The 18,289-nt window shown below is 48.8% G+C and overlaps 2 protein-coding genes across 2 annotated transcripts; both read left to right on the top strand.

Moving 5' to 3' along the window:
- Positions 1-1,603: 1,603 nt before the first annotated feature.
- On the top strand, positions 1,604-7,107 carry LOC121915195 (reticulon-2-like). Its single transcript, XM_042439182.1, has 4 exons — positions 1,604-1,976; positions 3,756-3,800; positions 5,282-5,776; positions 6,536-7,107. The coding sequence occupies exons 1-4, from the start codon at positions 1,946-1,948 to the stop codon at positions 6,958-6,960; spliced, it is 996 nt and encodes a 331-aa protein (XP_042295116.1). The 5' UTR covers positions 1,604-1,945; the 3' UTR covers positions 6,961-7,107.
- A 2,015-nt stretch (positions 7,108-9,122) lies between these two features.
- Positions 9,123-17,770, top strand: LOC121915196 (reticulon-2-like). Its single transcript, XM_042439183.1, has 7 exons — positions 9,123-9,275; positions 12,705-12,912; positions 14,010-14,148; positions 14,431-14,500; positions 14,986-15,032; positions 15,280-15,338; positions 16,314-17,770. The coding sequence occupies exons 1-7, from the start codon at positions 9,200-9,202 to the stop codon at positions 16,354-16,356; spliced, it is 642 nt and encodes a 213-aa protein (XP_042295117.1). The 5' UTR covers positions 9,123-9,199; the 3' UTR covers positions 16,357-17,770.
- Positions 17,771-18,289: the final 519 nt, after the last annotated feature.

Raw genomic sequence — 18,289 nt, forward strand, 5'->3', positions numbered from 1 at the left:
AGGAGGTTGGAGCTGCTTCTTGGAACTTGGGAGAATGAAGTGCCAAGGCTCCTCTTTGCTGAGGATGGGAAGATTCAGCTCTGGCCACTACTTGCCATTTTGGGAGTAGGCCCCATCCATTCTGGTTTTGCTGGAGGTCTTTATCCGAAATCCCTTGCCAAGGTGTTACACAGCTAAGTAGATGATGTCTCTGAGCTTGTGAAGTCGGGGTTTGAATCTCGAAGGAAAGGTTATGATTCATCCATTGAGGAGAGCGGATTAATATGGCAGCTTGGCTCACCTGCAGGTTGCCCAGTAACTTGTTCTGCTAGCCCAGTGTTGTTGAACCATTGTTCTTTGGATTGTCCATGCATTCTCTGTTGGAAGGAGCATCAGCTTGATGCCCTGCATGCTCCTTCGCTCCCAAACTCTCTGCGTCTTCTCCCAGCCATTGCTAGGTCCTCTGCATCCTTTGCCACTTTGCCATCTGTCCCCCTGCATCCAGAAGGCCATTTCTGATTGGCTCGGCCTGCCCTCCAGCCTTAGCCCCACAATGGTAATCTCTTCATCCTGCAGCTAAATATGGGCTTTTAAGCCACTCTAATCCACAAGAGCATTTATGGAAGTCCATGCAGAATCCATGCCATTGCCTAACCTCTCTGGGTCACCACCTGCCTGCCCCCCTTTGAACTGCCAAAATGGGTGAGCGGATGGGTGTTCGCAAATGCCAATCCCAGTCAGTTACCAAAGGAAGATGGCTGGAAGCCCAGAGAGAATGCCACACTCACCGAATGTCTTGTTTATTTACTTATTTACTTTATTTATGTGCTGCCTTTCTCCCAGGATCCAAGGCGGCTTCCATAATGACAAAATTGTTTATAAAACCAATTTATTAAAACCAATTTAAAAAATCCACTTTAGTGCTCAGCTGTATATCTTTACTCTTTGATGGAAAACCTTGCAAACCCCAAATCCCAGGATTCCATAAGATGCAACTACAACACTAAAAGCATTGTCAAACTGCATTGTGGCTACAGTGTGTAGACCAGTGGTCCCCAAACTTTGGTTCTCCTGATGTTTTGGACTTTGGCTCCCAGAATCCCTAGCTGTCGGCCAAGCTGGCTGGGACTTCTGGGAGGTAAAGTCCAAGAGACCTGGAGGATAGAAGATCAGTGGATCCCAAACCTTGGCCCTCCTGATGTTTTGGACTTTGTTTCCCAGAATTCCTAGTTGTTGGCCAAGCTGGCTGGGGCTTCTGGGAGTTGGAGTCCGCATGCCAGCCTTGAGGGTCGCTCTCCCTGGTGCTGAAAGGTAGACCTCTTCTTCCCGATTGATCATTGCCGGGGATCCCAGGCAGGGAGTTGCATGATGCCCAAGGCTCCCTTGCCCACTTGGGGGGTCCTCTGCACTTTCTCCATCGCTGTGGGTGGTCCCCCCTTTGCAGAGAAAGGAGGAGGAGGAAGGTGAGGGGGAGGAGCTTGGGCGGGGATGATTGACAGGCGCTCCTCGCCTTGAGCCAAGCCCTCCTCCCTTCCTCTCCCCCTCCAGGAGCCCCCTCCCTCCCCAGCCACACCCGGAGCCCCCCCCCCGCCCCAGGACCCCCTTCCCAGCCCCCTCCCCCTCCCAGGCCTTCATCCTCCACTCCGCTCCCTCCATCCTTTCCCTCCATCCTTTTGTCTGCCGCATCCTTTTCTCCTCTTTGTCTCCATCCCCCAGCCCTTGGGGGGCTTCTCAGGCCCATAGCAGCACCAGGGACCCCCCATATTGAGGCCCTCCTGATCTGCCCCCTTCCCTGGCCTCCCCCCTCCCTGGCGGGCCGCAATGGGACCGTCGGGGGGGAGATGAACCTGGGGGGCTGGAGGAGGAAGAAGAGGAGGAGGAGGAGGAAGAAGGCGAGGAGGGCCAACCGGCCCCTGGGCACCGGGGGCCTCCCGCATGGACCTCGAGGCAGCCGGCTGCTTGGGCCATGGGTCAAGTCCTGGGGTTTGCCCACTGCAGTAGGTATCTGGGGCACCTGGGGGGTGGGAGAGGGGAAGGAGGGACCCAAGGCTGGGATGGGCATTGCTTTGGCACTCTCTGCAAAGATGCCCTTGGGAGGGTCTCCCATCCTTTCCCCTGGAATGCCCCCTTCAGACGTACAAACCAAAGGGGCCCTTGCAGTGAAATGGTTTTGCAAAGCCAGAAAAAAGGGGGGTGGGATAATTTGCTGGTGCCCCCCCCCCAGAGCAGGAGGAGAGGTGCTAAAAGGGCCTTTCGTTTTCGGTTTGTCTACAAACATGGCCTTGGGGGCCCTTCCATCCTTTGAGCTGGGCTCCTTCCCCTGGAAAGCCCCATTCAGACGTGCAAACCCAGGGAAACCGCACCTCTGAAGGGACCCTTGCAGTGACCTTATTGTTTTTCAAAGCCAGGGAGAAAGGAGAGTTTGATGCTGTCCCAGAGTGAGGAGAGGTGGCTTTCGCAGGGTCCTGGGAAGCCTGGAAGGAAAGATTGCTGTTGCCTTGACCCAAAACTCTAGGCGACCCCCTTTGCATGGCTTTTTCTCTCTGCCTAAAGTTGGGCCTCTGCAGCTCTGTGTACAGACCAGAGTACAGCCAGCCCAGTCTTCCCTTGCATCCTATGTGTGTGTGTGCAGGCAGGGGGCTTAGTTGTGATTGCTGAAGGACAAGCACACTTGCGCACTTTGCGCATGGTCAGAGAAGTGTGCCTTTTTATTATGATTTTATTTGGCAAGGGTCTTGTATATGTTCCAAGGTTTGGGCCCTTGAAGCCCCACGGCCACCAGAGCTTCTGGGGCTAAGCCCATCTCCAAACCAGCCCCTCTTAATGCTTTCTTGAGTTTATTTTATTTCCTTTGTATGCTGCCTTTCTCCCAGAAGGGACCCAAGGCAGCTCACGGATAAATCCATTTAAAAGCAACAACAACAACATTACAATAAAATCTAGAACAGTCAAAATCATCTAGAAAGAATATAAAATTACATTAAAATACAGTGGGTCCTTGATATTTGGTGGGGTTTGGTTCCAGGACCCCCCCCCCCGCCCTGGATACTGTCGATACTCAAATCCCATTAAATTAAATGACACTGTAAGATAATGCCCCTTGTATAAAATGGCAAAACCAAAGGTTGCTTTTTGGAATTTATATATTTTAAAATATATATATTTCCAAACCATGGCTGCTTGAATCTGTGGGTAGAGAATCCATGGATATGGAGGACTGGCTGTCTACAAAAGTTAAAAGACATGACAGAAAAGCACATACTCCATAAAAACCCCTGGTATGCTTATCTATTAAATGCTTGCTTAAATAAAAATGTCTCATTCAAATGAGTTTTAAGAAAAGAAGATAGAGAAGGTTTGGGGATTGTGAGGAAACGTCCTGCCTTTCAAGGGTCTTGCTGCAATCCAAATGCCGGTGCAGAGGTCATCTCTTGGGAGTTTTTGGTGAGATAGCTAAAGGAGAAGGCCATGGAAGGGAATCTCCCTAGTTAAGGCTTTAATCCTAATATCAATAGGAGAGAAAACCTACTGGTTTGTCTTAATGTGCAGAGGATTCTGCCTTAAGGTGACCAGAGCGGCATGCAAGCGATAAGAACGATGCTTCTTGCAAAAGAGTTTTAGGAGAAGTCTGAAGAGTGGCCTTCTATCCAGAACCAGCCGTCTAGATGTTGCTTAACTCAGCCAATGTTCAGCCCATTGGTCCTGGTTTTCAACCATGAAATGTTGGAAAGTGTCTTTAGCCATAAGTCCTAAAGCCTTTTCTCTTCTTCTTCCAGAAGAATCTCCTTCAACCGCCTCCACCACTCCGGACTCCACCGATGGTGAGTATTACCTACGGCTGGCAGGAACCGCTGGGGAAAAGTCACAAGCCCACTAGGGATCCAAATCAGGGCTTTTCAAATAGAAGATATTCTTTTTGGACTACCGCTCACCAAATCCTCTGTGCTGGCTAGGGGATTCTGGGACCTGTAGTCCCCAAAAGTACGTTTTCCAAGCTGTGGTCATCCTTTGAATGTGGGTACGGTGGTGGTTTGTGATACTGGGGCACATCTTCCATTTGGGAGCTTCAGATTGCAAGGACCCCATGCAAAGTGAGGCTGGGTGCCAGTTTTTCCTCACTCACTTGCCCTGTTCCTCAAGATCTAGGTTTCAGGGAATTCCTAGGAATTTTAGATAGATTCATGTGACAAATAAGAATAATTGCTGCATGGAACCTCTATAAGCAGAAGAAGTCTAGCACTTAATTCCTAGTTGCATAGGCAGCAAGAGCCAAGGAAGAAGGATGCTGCTTTCCTGCCTGGCTTTTGCAAGCTTCTCAGGAAACATCTTTGATCACAGACAGTTTGCTGGACTAGATCATGGACCCATTGGGTTCTGCTCTCACTTCACAGCTCTTCTGGGTTGCTTGCGCGGTGTTCTCTCCAAACTTTCCTTGTTCCCGAGAAAGTGTCCCTACTTTTCTGGCAAATGGGTGCTGAAAGAGGATGGAGGAAGTGATCAGCAGCTTTCTGTCATGACAAATAGGTAATAAAATGCTGCAGCCTAGAAGATCAATGGCTTCCATACTGCTGTTCCCTTTTCCAGGATACTCCTCTCCTCCAGCCCACCAAAGTCCAGTGACCACTGAGCAGATCCATGCCCTTGCGGTGGTTCCCAAACTCTGGCCTCCCAGGTGTTTTAGACTTCAGCTCCCAGAAGCCTTAGCCTTCTTGCCCAGTGGTCTGGGATCCTGGGAGCCGAAGTTCAAAACATTTGGAAGGCCAGAGTTTTACAAAACAGAGACAGGTAGTTTTTAGTGGGTTTTTTGGGCCCTGTGGCCATGTTCTAAAAGAGTATATTCCTGATGTTTCTCCAGCATCCGTGGCTGGCATCTTCAGAGATGTCTCATCTTCAGAGAATTGCCAGCATTCTCTGAAGATGCCAGACACAGATGCCAGCAAAACATCAGGAATAAACTCTTCTAGAACGTGGCCACAGAGCCCAAAAAACCTGCAAAAAACTAGAGACAGGTATTTCCGCAACCCTTGGGATTGCAGGTCCAGGGTGCTCTCCCTCTATTCCTATAGCTTTCTACTTACATCTGCTACTGTAATACCTACCAGAGAAAGTCAAAGGCCTTCTACAACTACAGCTCCCAGCATCCCCCAACTGGCATGGTCACTTAGGATTCCGGGCACTGTGGTCAAAGTATCATTGCTGAGCTCTTCCAAGTTCTCTCAGAGGGGGAAAGGAGCATGGGATGTGTGTGATTATTACCTTTCACACATTTGCAATTTCCATCTGTCGTCCCCTCCTGCCTCAGGCGGCAACGATGAGTCCGACTTCCCGGAGCTGCAGACGGCGCGGGAGTTCTCCGAGGACGAGGAGGAAGAGGAGGCCTCTGTGGAATGGGGGACCCCGCGGGAGTTGACTTTTTCCTACATCACCATCGCGGCCCCCAACAGCAGCAGCCCACCCTTAGGGGACCAGGGCCCACGGGGCCGGCGTGACTCCCAGACCCGCCGGGCACGGGTCCCTCTGCCACGTACGGAGACCTGCGAGACCTTTGTGCCTGCTCTGGGGGACAGTTTGGAGAACATTCCCAGCCTGTGCCCATCTCCCGAAGGAGAGGGGTCACCCCCCCTGGGCAGCTGCCAAGGACTGGATGCCTTCTCAGGCTGGGATGTCCACACGGGCTTCATTGATGAACTGGACACGGCAGAAGGAGAGGGACAGTCTGGATCTCCACCTCACAGCCCTGTTGGGCAGGCCAAGGAAGGGGAACAGAGCATCAGGAGTAGCAGCGACTCATCCTCAGGTACTGGAGGAGAGAGAGGCTTGGGGACTACAGTGCCCACAATCCCCCAGTTGGCATGGCCACTGAGGGAGAGCAGAGTACATGGAAGGGGAAGGTGGAAATTTGTGAATGCATACTCTCCAATAATTCAGAGATGAAATCTGGGGCATGTGCAACCAAACGACATCAGAGTATGGTCAAGATGACAAAAGTTATAAATGGAGAACACACAAACTAAGAGGCACTGCAGCAGTTTGTTTTTGCCTCAGTCTACTGGGAATGGCAAGATTAAGATCCTTTTTTTCTCCCCTCTCTCCCCCAGAGTTTGCATCTGCACTGCAGAAATAATACAGCTTGACACTGCTTTAACTGCCATGACTCAGTGCTATGGAATTCTTGGATTTATAGTTTTGTGAGATATTTAGCCTTCTCTGCCAGAGAGCTCTAGCGCCACAACAAACTATCAGGATTTGGTAGGATAGAGCCATGACAGTTAACGTGGTATCACATTGCATTATTTCTGTTGTACAGATGCAGTACAAACTGCTTTAGTGCTTTGCTCTCAGTTTGCAGCAATGGGGGGAAAGTGGGAGGAGGAAAGAGGAACTGGGACATTTAAAGAACCTCTGAAAAAGTGTGGCAGCAAAGGATTAAGCAGGACTATTGCTGCCAAATGGGGCCAATTGAAGGGTATGAGATGATTGTGATTCCAGATGAATGAAGCAACAGTCAAACTCTCAGTTGTGGCTTAAACACATGGAATTGTCCACTCTGCTGCAGATACTTCCCTGGGGGACCTCCCGCCACTTGACGCCTTAGCACCCGAACACGAAAGGGGTGCCTCTTGTGGGGCTGAGCACTTCCAACCCCAAGCACTGACCTCACCGCTGGAGTTTGGCCAACACGCATCGTTGGACGAAGAGATGGAAGAGGCCCATGAGGAGGAGGAGGAGGAGGAGGAGGAGGAGGAGAAGGAAGAAGAGGAAGGCTTAGACTGGGAGCCCATCGCAGAACATCAAGATGAACCAGACCTGTCAGGTAGCCCACTGGGAATATGCATCGCAGCAGGTGAGCAGACGGCCGATGTGTGTGTCTGTGTCTCTGAATGTATGTCTTGGTTTCCAAATGAAGGAATTGTTTTCTGCATGCCAGGAAAAAAAGAGATGGGGGAGAAGTTCCAAATGGCTCTGGTTGATTACTGGTAACACTCTCCCTGGGGCAGCCCTTGGAGGATGTTTGGCAGCTTCATTTGGCCCAGAAAGTTGCATCCAGAGTGATAACTGGGGCTGGCTGCATGGTGTCTGGAGATCAGACTCTGGAAACCAGGGTTTGAATCCAGACTCAGGCATGGAAACTACTACTACTACTACTACTTATTATTATTATTATTATTATTATTATTATTATTATTATTATTTTAGAAAAGTCGGTCTGATCTTTCTAGGCCCAGATTCAAAAGACTTCAAAGCTGGATGTAGGGATCCTGGGAGTTGTAGTCCAAAAGGTGACTTTTAGGAGGCTTATGCCAGCTTAGTTTGCCTTGGCCCAGCTTCAGCATAAGGTGCTATTGACAATCCTGCTCCCCCCCCCCCAATTCATACCCTCCAAATGTCCCAGTTTGGCAGGGACAGTCCCAATTAATCCACTGTCATCCCACTTTTTAAACTGCTTTTAAAATGTCCCGGTTTCTTTACCCTCCTCCCACTTTCCTCTTTTGTTCTCATCTTATTTCAGACGCTACAAACCTGAGTTCAAGGTGCAAAAATAGTTTGCACTCCATTAACTCAGCAAGGAAGAGAGGAGAGGTGAAGCGAGGGCAGATTCTTGCTGTACTGTCCTCTATGAGTTTCCCTGGATTCTTAAGATCTTAGCTAATAGTAGGCTTAGGCAAAAGCAAACAGCTGTAGCATCTCTGAGCTTGGGTATTTTTTCTTATGAATAAATTTTGCCATCTTGATCACATTCTGATGTTGCTTGGCTGCACTTGTCCTGATGCTCATCTGTTAAATGTTGGATGGTCATGGCTCTGTATTTAGGAAGCCTGGGATATGTAGTTTAGGGAGATGCCTTCCTCTGAATGCCAGCACTGGAGCTCTTTCTCTGTCTTGCACAGATTTCCAAGTCCCGCTCCAAACTACAGATCCAAGGGTTCTGTAGGACAGAGCCGCAGGAGGCAAAATAGTATCCATGCACTATAATTGTATAGTCCAGATATATCCTTGGACTGGAAGAAGTGTGACCCAGCTTAAAGTTACTTCTGACATTCTCCTCCCTATTCAGTTTCATTGCATGGGTCTGATTCGGCCGGCACCTAGGAAACATCCTCCTCCTTGCACTCATGGCCGCTGGCAATGCTCCAGGAGCAGAATTGTAGCCGAGTCAAGTCAGCAGGTATAAATAGCTGCTATGCTGAGGGCAGCAAAACTGGAGCTGAGAAGGTCTCTGGTGTGAAGATTTCCTGGACCTCTCCCTGGTTCTGAAGGAAGCCCTATCCCACTGCTATCTCTCCCCAGCTCTTGTCAGGGGCTGAGGAAGGCGCCCAGACTCCTCCCCAGTGTAAACGTGGGACCTTCCTTCCACACTGCACCATCATAGCACAGCGATTCCACATTAACTGCAACCTGTGGATTCATGGGCTTTGCAATTTAGGGTGGTATTAAACTGGGCTCCTGGGTGGAGAGTTCCAGATGCCTCTCCCGAAACTACAGATTCCAAGAACCTTTGTAAAATGCTAGCCGTTGAACTGGAATCATAGTGTTATGACTGTGGAGTGTGAATGGGCCTCTTTTTGAGCAGCTGAAATGAGGCTGGCTGGGCGATTCTGTTAGTTCAACCCCCAAAAGCCAATTTTACAAGGTTCCTCTTTTATGCTGGCTGGGGGGATTCTGGGAGTTACAGTCCCCAAAAACCATCTCTCCAAGTTCTGCACTCAGGTCTCTCTCTTTTGCTGGCTGGGCAATTCTGGACATTGCAACCCGCCAAAGCCATTCTTACAAGTTCTGTACCCAGGTCCCTCTCTTATGGGAGCTGCAATCCCCCAAAGCCATTCTTATAAATTCTGGTACAAGGGTCCCTCTCTTATACTTTCCAGGAGATTCTTGGAGTTACAGTCTCCAAAAGCCATCTTTCCAAGTTCTGCACTCAGGTCCCTCTCCTATGCTGAGCGGGGGATTTGGGGGGCTGCAGTCCAGAGCCCCTGTCCATGTGCTGCACAACTGCAAAGAGGGAGGCCACAAAGGTGTGCCACCCTCCTTCCCCCTCCGAAGGCCCCCATGGCCTGCCAAAGCCACGTCTCCCAAGCACCAGAAGGAGGCAAGACAGGGGATCCGGTGATGTGAGAAGGCAGCTGGGATTCGTCAGCTATAAATAGGCTCCCATTTCTCCTTAGCCCCCCTCCCATGACTGGGCATCCCTCCTCCAGCCAGCCAAGCCAGCCAGGCACCCATGAATGCGCCGGTGAGGTCCCTACAAGGAGCACCTGGAGCTGCAAACACAAGGCAGGTTGCCATGGCTAATACAGGTAGGACACCATCTTCTCTTCTACCACCATCACCAAAAAAATTGCTTTTAAAAATATCCCAAATGGGCAGAGCTGGGTGAAAGGTGGAATGTGACCAATGGAAAGAGGAGGAATTTTATGGGAGAAGTTTTGGGACTGGGGAAAGGATCCTGGATGGGGCAAAGGGGTACCTAAGAGGTTGAAATGGGCAACATAGAGCTGTGTATGAATGTGAGAGTGGGTGCCATCTTTGCAGGGTGGCATAATGTGGTTGAGGAGGCAGCCAACAGGTTTGGGGGCACAGTGCGGGTGTTGTCGGATGAATGAGAATATGTCCACTCCTCCCCCCCCCCTAAAAAACTGTGGCTATGGCTGATTCTTCTGGCCCCCCACCCGGCCTGATTCTTTCGTGCCTCCATGGATTAGCTGAGCCACCCGCTTGGCATCTGGGCCTGTCAGTTACCAGCCGGGGCTGCGGAGGGGGAAGGGAAGGCAGGCATCTGACAGCTGCACTGGGCTTTGGGTGCCCTGGCTTCTCTGTTTTCCATCCTCCCCCTTATTTCCACTCCACAGCGGCTGGGGCCCATCTGTGAAATGCATGGAAAGCAGCAGCAGCAGCAGCAAGATGCATCAGCCCAGGGAAGGGATTCCAGTTTATTCCTTTAGAAGGGCATGGGATGCTCTTCGGAGGTTGGAGCAGGAGAGAGTGGGGTGGGCAAAAGGCCAGTGAGAAGACACAGCAGCTGAAGCCAGGACAGATTGGGACAAAGGCTGCATCAATGGAAGAATAGTATCTAGATCGAGGGAAGTCATAGTGCCACTCAGTTCTGCTTTGGTCAGGCCTCCCCTGGACTAATATTCTGTCCAGTTCTGGGCACTGCAATTCAAAAAGGACGTTGAGAAGCTGGAGAGCGTCCAAAGGAAGGTGACCAAAATGGTGAAAGGTCTGGAAACCATGCCCTTTGGGGAGACATCTAGGGAGCTGGGGATGTTTAACCTGGAGAAGAGAAGGTTAAGCAGAGACATGATAACCCTATTTAAGTATTTGAAGGGGCGTCACATTGAGGATGGAGGAAACCTGTTTCCTGCTGCTCCAGAGAATAGGACACAAAGGAGCATTGGATTCAAACTAGAGGAAAAGAGATTCCAGCTCAACATTAGGAAGAACTTCCTGACAGTAAGAGCTATTTGACAGTGGAACATGTCCCCTTGGAGGGCATTGGAGTCTCCTTCTTTGGAGGTTTTTAAACAGAAGCTGGATGGCCATCCGTCGGGGATGCTTTGATTGTGAGTTCTTGCATGGCAGAAGAATGGGGTTGGACTGTGACATTTAGGGTCTCTTCCAACTCTATGATTCTATGAAAATCATAAGGTTTTTTTAACAATCATATATTCACTTGGTGCAAGAAGAAAGCCAGCGTCATTATTCCCTTGGCGGGTGGTGGACTCTCCTTTGGAGATCTTTAAACTGAAGGTGGAAGGACATTTCTCAAAAGTGTGTTTGCTGTGGATTCTTGCATGGTGGAGGGTTGGCCATTGGGGTCCCTTCTAACCCTATGAGTCTGTAATCTATAAAGGGTGCATGTTGGAGTGCCTAACTTTGGTTCTGTGTCTGACACTGCGCTGTGGATGATATCTCAGGCCTTGGTGATATCTCTCAGCATTTGTGACCTATGCTTTAGACTACGGAAAGTAAATCAGGACCGCCTCTGAGCATGAGCAGTGTGTTTCCCCCATAAAATAAAAGCAAAAGTGCAGATATAGGTTGAGCAGGTACTTCCATGATTGTTGGAACCAAAGCCCCTCAAAAGCAGTGGATTTCTGTGCTGGGTATGGTAGACAGATGGCCCTTGGGGTGCCTTCCAACTCTTTGATTCCATAACCTTAGGAACAATGTAGTAGATGGGAGGAATGCAATTGGGATGATGGAAGAGAAGAGTTGTTTTGTGCTTCTGGAATGCTGGGCGTTTTGTGTCTCTCAGGATGACCAACTATGCTTGGGAAAAGTTCCTTTTTTGGACTATGGCTCTACTAGCTTGGTTGCTTTTTGGCATTACAAATCGAGTCTTTTCACCCACCCTCAAGAAATGTGTGTTTCTCTTTCAACACAGAGAGGCTGCATCTGCACTGCAAAATTAATGCAGTTCAATACTGCTTTAACTGCCATGGCTCCATGCTATGGAATCCCAGGATTTGTAGTTTGTTGTGGCACCAGAACTGTCTGACAGAGAAGGCTAAATATGTTACCAAACTACACATCCCAGAATTCATGGAACCAAGGCAGTTAAAGCAGTGTCAAAGTGCATGATTTCTTCAATGCAGATGTACCCAGAACCCCCTATTTGTACCCATTGTCTACAATGCTTCTTTCTTCCCTGGAAACTCATTATGGGCTAGGAACCAATGGTGCTGGTTTTGAGTCGCTCTCTCTTAACAAACATCCAATGTTTTGTCAGATCTTGGAAAAATTCTTTCTTGGAGTTGGGTGGGGAAATAGGACCAGGAATACACTGCTCCTGGCTGGAGAGATTTCTTGGAACTGTGGTCCAAGCTGACCAGAGGTAACCCTATTGCGCAGCAAGTGACCAGGACAGGCTGGAGGTCTTGGCCTTGGTGCCTTTTTGGGTCACGGGACCCACAGACGGTTGGAGACATCTGGACAGGGGCCAGCCTGATGATGCAGCAGCACCCAGAGGATGGGAACAAGGTTTCAAAGAGCAGAAAGGGAGTATCCCTCGGGTGGCCATGGCCAAGCATGTTCCCTACCATCACAGAAGGATACAAACCTCTCTATGTTTCATAGGTGGAAACCATGGCACGGATAGCCAAGCAATATCCAAGTGAGGCCAAGATGGCAAAGGTTATTAACGTGGACGAAAAGACAGGCTAAGAGAGGCTGCAGCAGTTTTCTTTTGCAAATTCTACCCCTTTCTGTCCTTATGACTGTTAACTGAGTGCAAACTACTTTTGCCATTGAAATCAATTTTCAGCACTTGAAGAAAGCTGAGGATGAAGGGGGAAAGGGAGAGGAGGAGAAAGAAACTGGGGCATTGTAATAGTAGCTGAAAAAGTGGGTGGCAGAGGATTGATCAGGAGTTTGCCTGCAAAACTGGGACAGTTGGAGGGTACAAGGATGGAACTGATCCTGAGGCTTCTTCAGTTCAGCTTTTTAGAGTTCATCTCTTTGATGTGGAACAGGAATATCTCTTTGGAGGTTGTAAGGTTTCAGCCTTTGACTTGAAAGGATGGATTGTCTCACAACACACATCTGAGATTTTGCTAGAGCTTGGGAAAGCTATTTTGTCTGGCCTTCCTTTCCTCACCTTAGTCTGTTTCTCCTAAACGTAGAGGCCATGCAACCTGAGAGGTGACCGTTTCTAACTTTGCAAAGGAGTGTAACATTGCTGTTGTCGCTATCATATATACACATGTGTGCGTGTGTTTCTGCAGTGGCGGATTTGGTGTACTGGCGGGACACCCGCAAGTCGGCATGCGTCTTCACCATCCTGATGGTGGCCCTGCTCTGCCTGCTTCACTTCAGCATCATCAGCGTGGCCTCCTACGTCTCCCTCGCCGCCCTCACTATCACCATCTCTCTCAGGGTTTACAGCAAAGCGCTCCAGGCCATTCACCGCGGAGAAGGCAACAACCCTTTCCAGTGAGTAAGCCTTGGAGGATCTCTGGGCTGTGGGGGGCAAGGAGGAAGAGGGAGAGAATCCACAAGGCAAACCCATGGCCCCATACATTGAGCCTGCCTGGATCCTGGCATCCACAGGAGAAGCCCTTCTTCTAGTGCCACCACCTTCATGGTGCAGTTGGTGAGGGCATGAGACAGGGCCTTTTCAGTGGCTTCCCCGAGGCCAGTGATTTCCACACTTTAGTCTTCCAGGTTTTTGGACTTCAACTCCCAGAAGCCTCAGCCAGCTTGGACAATAGGCAGGAATTCTGGGAGCTGAAGTCCAAAACATCTCAAGGACCAAAACTTGGGAACCACTGCTCTAGGCTTTGGATATCCCTCCCTATGATGCTCCCTTTCTGTTAGCAGACAAAGCCTTTTGTATTCCAACAGCGTTTAGAATGGAAGACTTTGAACAAAAAGGGCTAGAAGTGGTGTATTGTTTTAAACTATACTGGTTCTTAACTGGATGATGATGATTATAGTTGGTATCTGCTGGGGTTTGCTTCCAGGACCCCCCATGGATGCCAAAATCCACGGATGCTCAAGTCCCATTGCATACAATGGCATAGTACAATGGAAGTACAGAAAATGGCAAGATTTAGGTCTCCTTTTGAGAATGTATTTATTTTGGGGATATTTTCAAGCTGTGGATGGTTGCATCTGTGGATGCAGAATCTGCAGAGATATAGGGCCACCTATTTTATTATTGATTTATTCTTATTTTGTTCATTTACATATCCCACCTTTCTCCCAATAAAGGAGAATAAAGGATTCAGATCTGCCGGCTTCCCCTGGATTCATTTGGATCCACTACTGGGAAGTGCTCACTCAGCTGCAAGAAGCTTCCCATAGGAGTCAAATGGACCATATCCAGTGTCTGGTCTTCTGAGGGCACCCCAAATCTGCCTTCTTATTTTGCTCCCCCATTTCCCAGTCTCTATAAACACAAGTGTGCAAGAGATTCTTCCATGGCACCAGTTGACAGGGATGCTCCCCATATGAGACTCCATAGTTGAAGAGATTTTTTGGGTCACACTGAGCTGCCATTTCTTTTCTCCCTGCCCCAAAATTGCCAGGGCTCAGCTGGATGCTGACATTGGGCTGTCGAAAGAGCAGCTGGAGCGCCTGACGGAGCGAGTCGTCTTCTACGTCACGTCGGGCACCAAGTCCCTCCAGCGTCTCTTCCTGGTGGACGACATGGTGGAGTCCATTAAGGTGAGAGGTTTGCTCCAGGTCCCAAGGCTTAAGGTCAATTGCTCCTGGACATGGAGGTTCTGTTTTGCTATCGTGAACCAGAAGAACTTTCCCCCTCTACATTGGAACAGATTGTCTCCAGAGCTGGTAGTGGGTCCTCCTTCACCGGAGGGATGTGAAGCAGAGATGAGCTGGCCATCTTTCAGTGTTGTTGGGGTTTCCAAACTTACTAAATCTAATCTAACACACTGACCAAAGCAAGGCTTTCTTACACCGTTCTTCTTCCTGTCTCTGTTTCCCCAGTTCGCTTTCTTCTTCTACATCCTCACCTACGTGGGAGCTGTTTTCAATGGGCTGACCTTGCTTATACTGGGTAAGGCATTGGGGGGTAAGGATGGAAAGGTCTTGATGGAGCAGAGCATCCTGGGAGATTCCTGGGTGGCTCTGGCACAGAGCAATGGCCAGTATTTTTGGCTCAAAGGGTCAGATATGATGCTTAAGCATAGATTCCCACACCATGCGCTCCTCAGGATGCAAGGATGGGAAGGTTAAGCATCCCACTGAGATAGATGGGGGGAATTGCTGGGCAGGAGGACGTTTTTCATCTTTGCAGGAAAATTGACTTTCTGCCAGGACCAGCCTGATTAATTCATTAAAATAACACATGTTGCGTCATTGTTGTGTGCCTTCAAGTCATTTCCAACTTACGGTGACCCTAAGGCAAACCTATCATGGGGTTTTCTGGGCCAAGAGTGTGGGACAAATACATATCTAAGCAAGCAAGCAAACAAGACTTGGAATTATTATTATTATTATTATTATTATTATTATTATATTTTTGTCTTCTTCTTTCCCCAGGTGTGATAAGTGCATTTACCTTCCCTCTGCTGTACAGGCAACATCAGGTGAGTTTCTTGACCTAGAATGGAGGCTGTTGGTTTTTGGGGAAGGTCTTTGCAAGGATGGGAAGGTTAATTTCTTCAAAGTCTGAAGCCCTGGGGATGCAGGGAACCGGGCTCAGATCCTGGACTGGACACATAGCTGCAATGTTGTGGCTGTCTCCTGATCCGGCTCCCAAAACTCACCTCAAAATCTAGGCTCAATAAACCTTTTCTTTTCCTGTTTTCCCATCCTTCCCTTCTTTTTTTCCAGGCACAGATTGACCAGTACGTAGGGCTGGTGAGGAATCAGTTGAGTAACCTCAGAGCAAAGTAAGTCATAGTAACGCACACACGTCCCTTTTTCCTCCTGCATAAATACCCTTCCTAGATTCTTCCCCCAGAAAAGAATTATAGGGTCCGTCTGCCCTGTAGAAAGAATGGAGTTGGAGACCGCTTTAACTGCCATGTCTCCATGCTACTGGATCCTGGGATTTGTAATTTTGTGAAGTGCCAGCATTCTTGGGTAGAGAGGGCTAAAGACCTTGTGAAATCCTGAATCCTAGTGCTTCCATATGATGGAGTGGCAGAAATTAAAGTGGTGTCAAACTGCATTATTTCTACAGTGTAGATGCAGCGATAGAGTTGGAAGGGATCCCAAAGGTATCAAGGAGAGGAGGAAAATGCTTTTAAAAAACAGTATGTGGGTGTTGTTGTGATTCATTTATATCCCACCTTTTCCCCAATATTGAGACTCAGGAGGCTTGCAGATTATTAAAACCAAGACAGATTTAAACCATACAGAAAACCTTATGATTTCCTTCCCTGGAAAGAAAAATTAGGAACTGAACCCAAAAGAAACGAGTTCCATGCATCCAGACCCTGGGAGCACAGCGCCATCTAGTGGCACACTGGGGGAATGTTGAAAAGGTCTTTGTCTTTGAGAGAGATCTTGAACACTTTGCAGGACACAAATATAACTGCCATAACTCCATCCTATAGACATTCTGGGATTTGTAGTTTCTTGAGGCACTAAAACCCTCCAGCAGAGAAGTCTGAATACTTCATAAAATCACACATCTCAGGGTTCTGTTGAATGGTGCCATGGCAGTTAAACTGGAACCAAAGTGCTATTACTGTGTAGTCTGGTTTTCCATGACAAATTGGGACAGTTGGAAGTTGCACTCTTCTAAAGGGGAAAATCATCTGAGGTTGTGCAGTCATGGATCGCAGCAAGATTGTTAATTGTTTTAAAAAAAACAATGTTCCCACTGATTTCTTCCCCTTTATTTTTCTTTCCTTTCATAGGATGCTGGCTAAGCTGCCAACAGCCAAAGCGAAAGCAGAATGAATGCCATCCTTTCCCCCATCCTGTACCAATGCACACACACACATTTCTCCTTCCTTCCTTCCTTCACCACCCTCAAAAGAAATCCTTTCTATTCAGAAACAGGGCCCAAGGATACTACCCTCCCCCTTCCACCGTCTTCCCTGTACCAACGGTCCGCTTGCATGCTGTCCACCTTGGACCCAGACGCCTGAGGAAACAGGACGGAGGAGGCCGTGACATCCAAGAGGGCAACATGGAGAACCCCTTGGCCATCTCGACCATCCCCCTTTTATCCCTCTCTCCTTCTCCAGCATGTTCTGCTCTACCTGGGGTTGCCAGAATCCAAACTGGAAAGGTCTCCTGTCCCTTTTGTTGGGCAAAAGAGGGGCTGTCCAAGCGTTGCTGGTCCTGCAACCAGGTCAAATGCAATGCTTGCTGAAGCCATGTGCTCCAACACTTCACAGATTAAAAACCAGGAAGCAAGTGTGGCCAAGAAACATTGGCAAAGAAGAGCAGGCAAGCTAGGAAAGGTTGCAGCAATTTGCTGTTTCCTCAGCCTGCTGGCAAGGATCTGCCCCTTTGTCTCCTTTCCCTGTTGCTTCTGCCTTTTGCAGGAGCTGAAGTAAGCCAAGGATGAAAAAGGGAAAGCAGGAAGAGGAGAGAAACCAGGATACTTTAAAAGTGGAATGATGGAGGATTTAATGAGTGCTCAGCTTGTTGGGGGCAATTGGCTTCCAGATTGTAAACCACTTAGAGAGTTCACTATTAAGGTGGTATTGAAATGTAATGCTATTGATCGCTCTTGGTATTTCTTGGGACTGTCCCTACCAAATCGGGACATTTGGGGGATATGTGAGATTAATTCCCTTTTTGACACAAGTCAAGGGACAGGCACCCCTTCCAGCTGCCAATCTGGCAACCCTACGTTGCACTTGAGAAGCTGTTGGCAATGAGGGAATGAGCAATGCAGCCCCTGTGGGGCAGCTCTCCAGTTTAGTAGCCATCCAGAAAGGGCTCTTGCCCACCCTATTGCTTCCTCGGCCCAAACCCAAGAACTTTGCCATCCAACCTGCCCCCTGAAAAAACTTCTGACAGCTCCCTCCTGACTTCATGCTCTGCCCCTCATTTCCCCCACATCTGCCTTTCCTTCCCTTCCCTTTGGGTTTCAAAATTTGCCAGACGCCAACCTGGAAGCAACCCTCCTCTTTCCCTGGGACACAGGCGCCGCTTCGAGGGTGGATAGGACCATCCAACCTGAGTCCCCTTCACGCCCAAACACACTCACACAACCTTTTCGTAGGACGCTGGGGCCTTCCTGCCCTCCACCTCCGGCCCGGCTGCAACTCCGCTCCCAAAGCGTTGGGGTCGAGGCGCCCGGTTCTTTAATTTTGCCTGGATTTACACTTTAATAAAAACGGTTGTGGAAAAACAAAAAGAAGAAGAGAGAGGTGTGCTGAATGAATGGTTTGGTCTGTTTCCTTGACTTTTTGCAAGGTTGCCAGAGTAAAAACTGCAGAGGGCTCCTGTGCCTTTAATGGTTGTGAAGACGCAGGTAACAACACTTGATTAGGACTTTGGAGACCAGAATTCGAATCCCTGCTTGGCAGTGGAAACCTATTGAGTTATCTTGGGCAAGTCACACTCTCTCAGCCTCAGATAGGTTTGTCTCATAAGTCGGAAACAACTTGAAGGCACACAACAACAACAAACACAACCATTGAAGGCATGGGGGCTTTATCTTTGGCATTCCTAACTTTCACATATCTCTGATAAGTAAGAGCAAGTAAACTCACATCTAGCCCTGTTACCTTTATTGACTTAATAGCCATCCAACTTTCCATGCTTTTGCGTTTCTCCATAAAGCGTCCGATTTACAACTGACATTTTTCCAAAGGAGTCTGAACAACCCTTGTGAAAATGCAAGTCTTCCCAAAAAGGGCCTCATAGCTTTCAC

The sequence above is a fragment of the Sceloporus undulatus genome, chromosome 9, assembly GCF_019175285.1.
Source record: "Sceloporus undulatus isolate JIND9_A2432 ecotype Alabama chromosome 9, SceUnd_v1.1, whole genome shotgun sequence".
NCBI lineage: Eukaryota > Metazoa > Chordata > Lepidosauria > Squamata > Phrynosomatidae > Sceloporus > Sceloporus undulatus.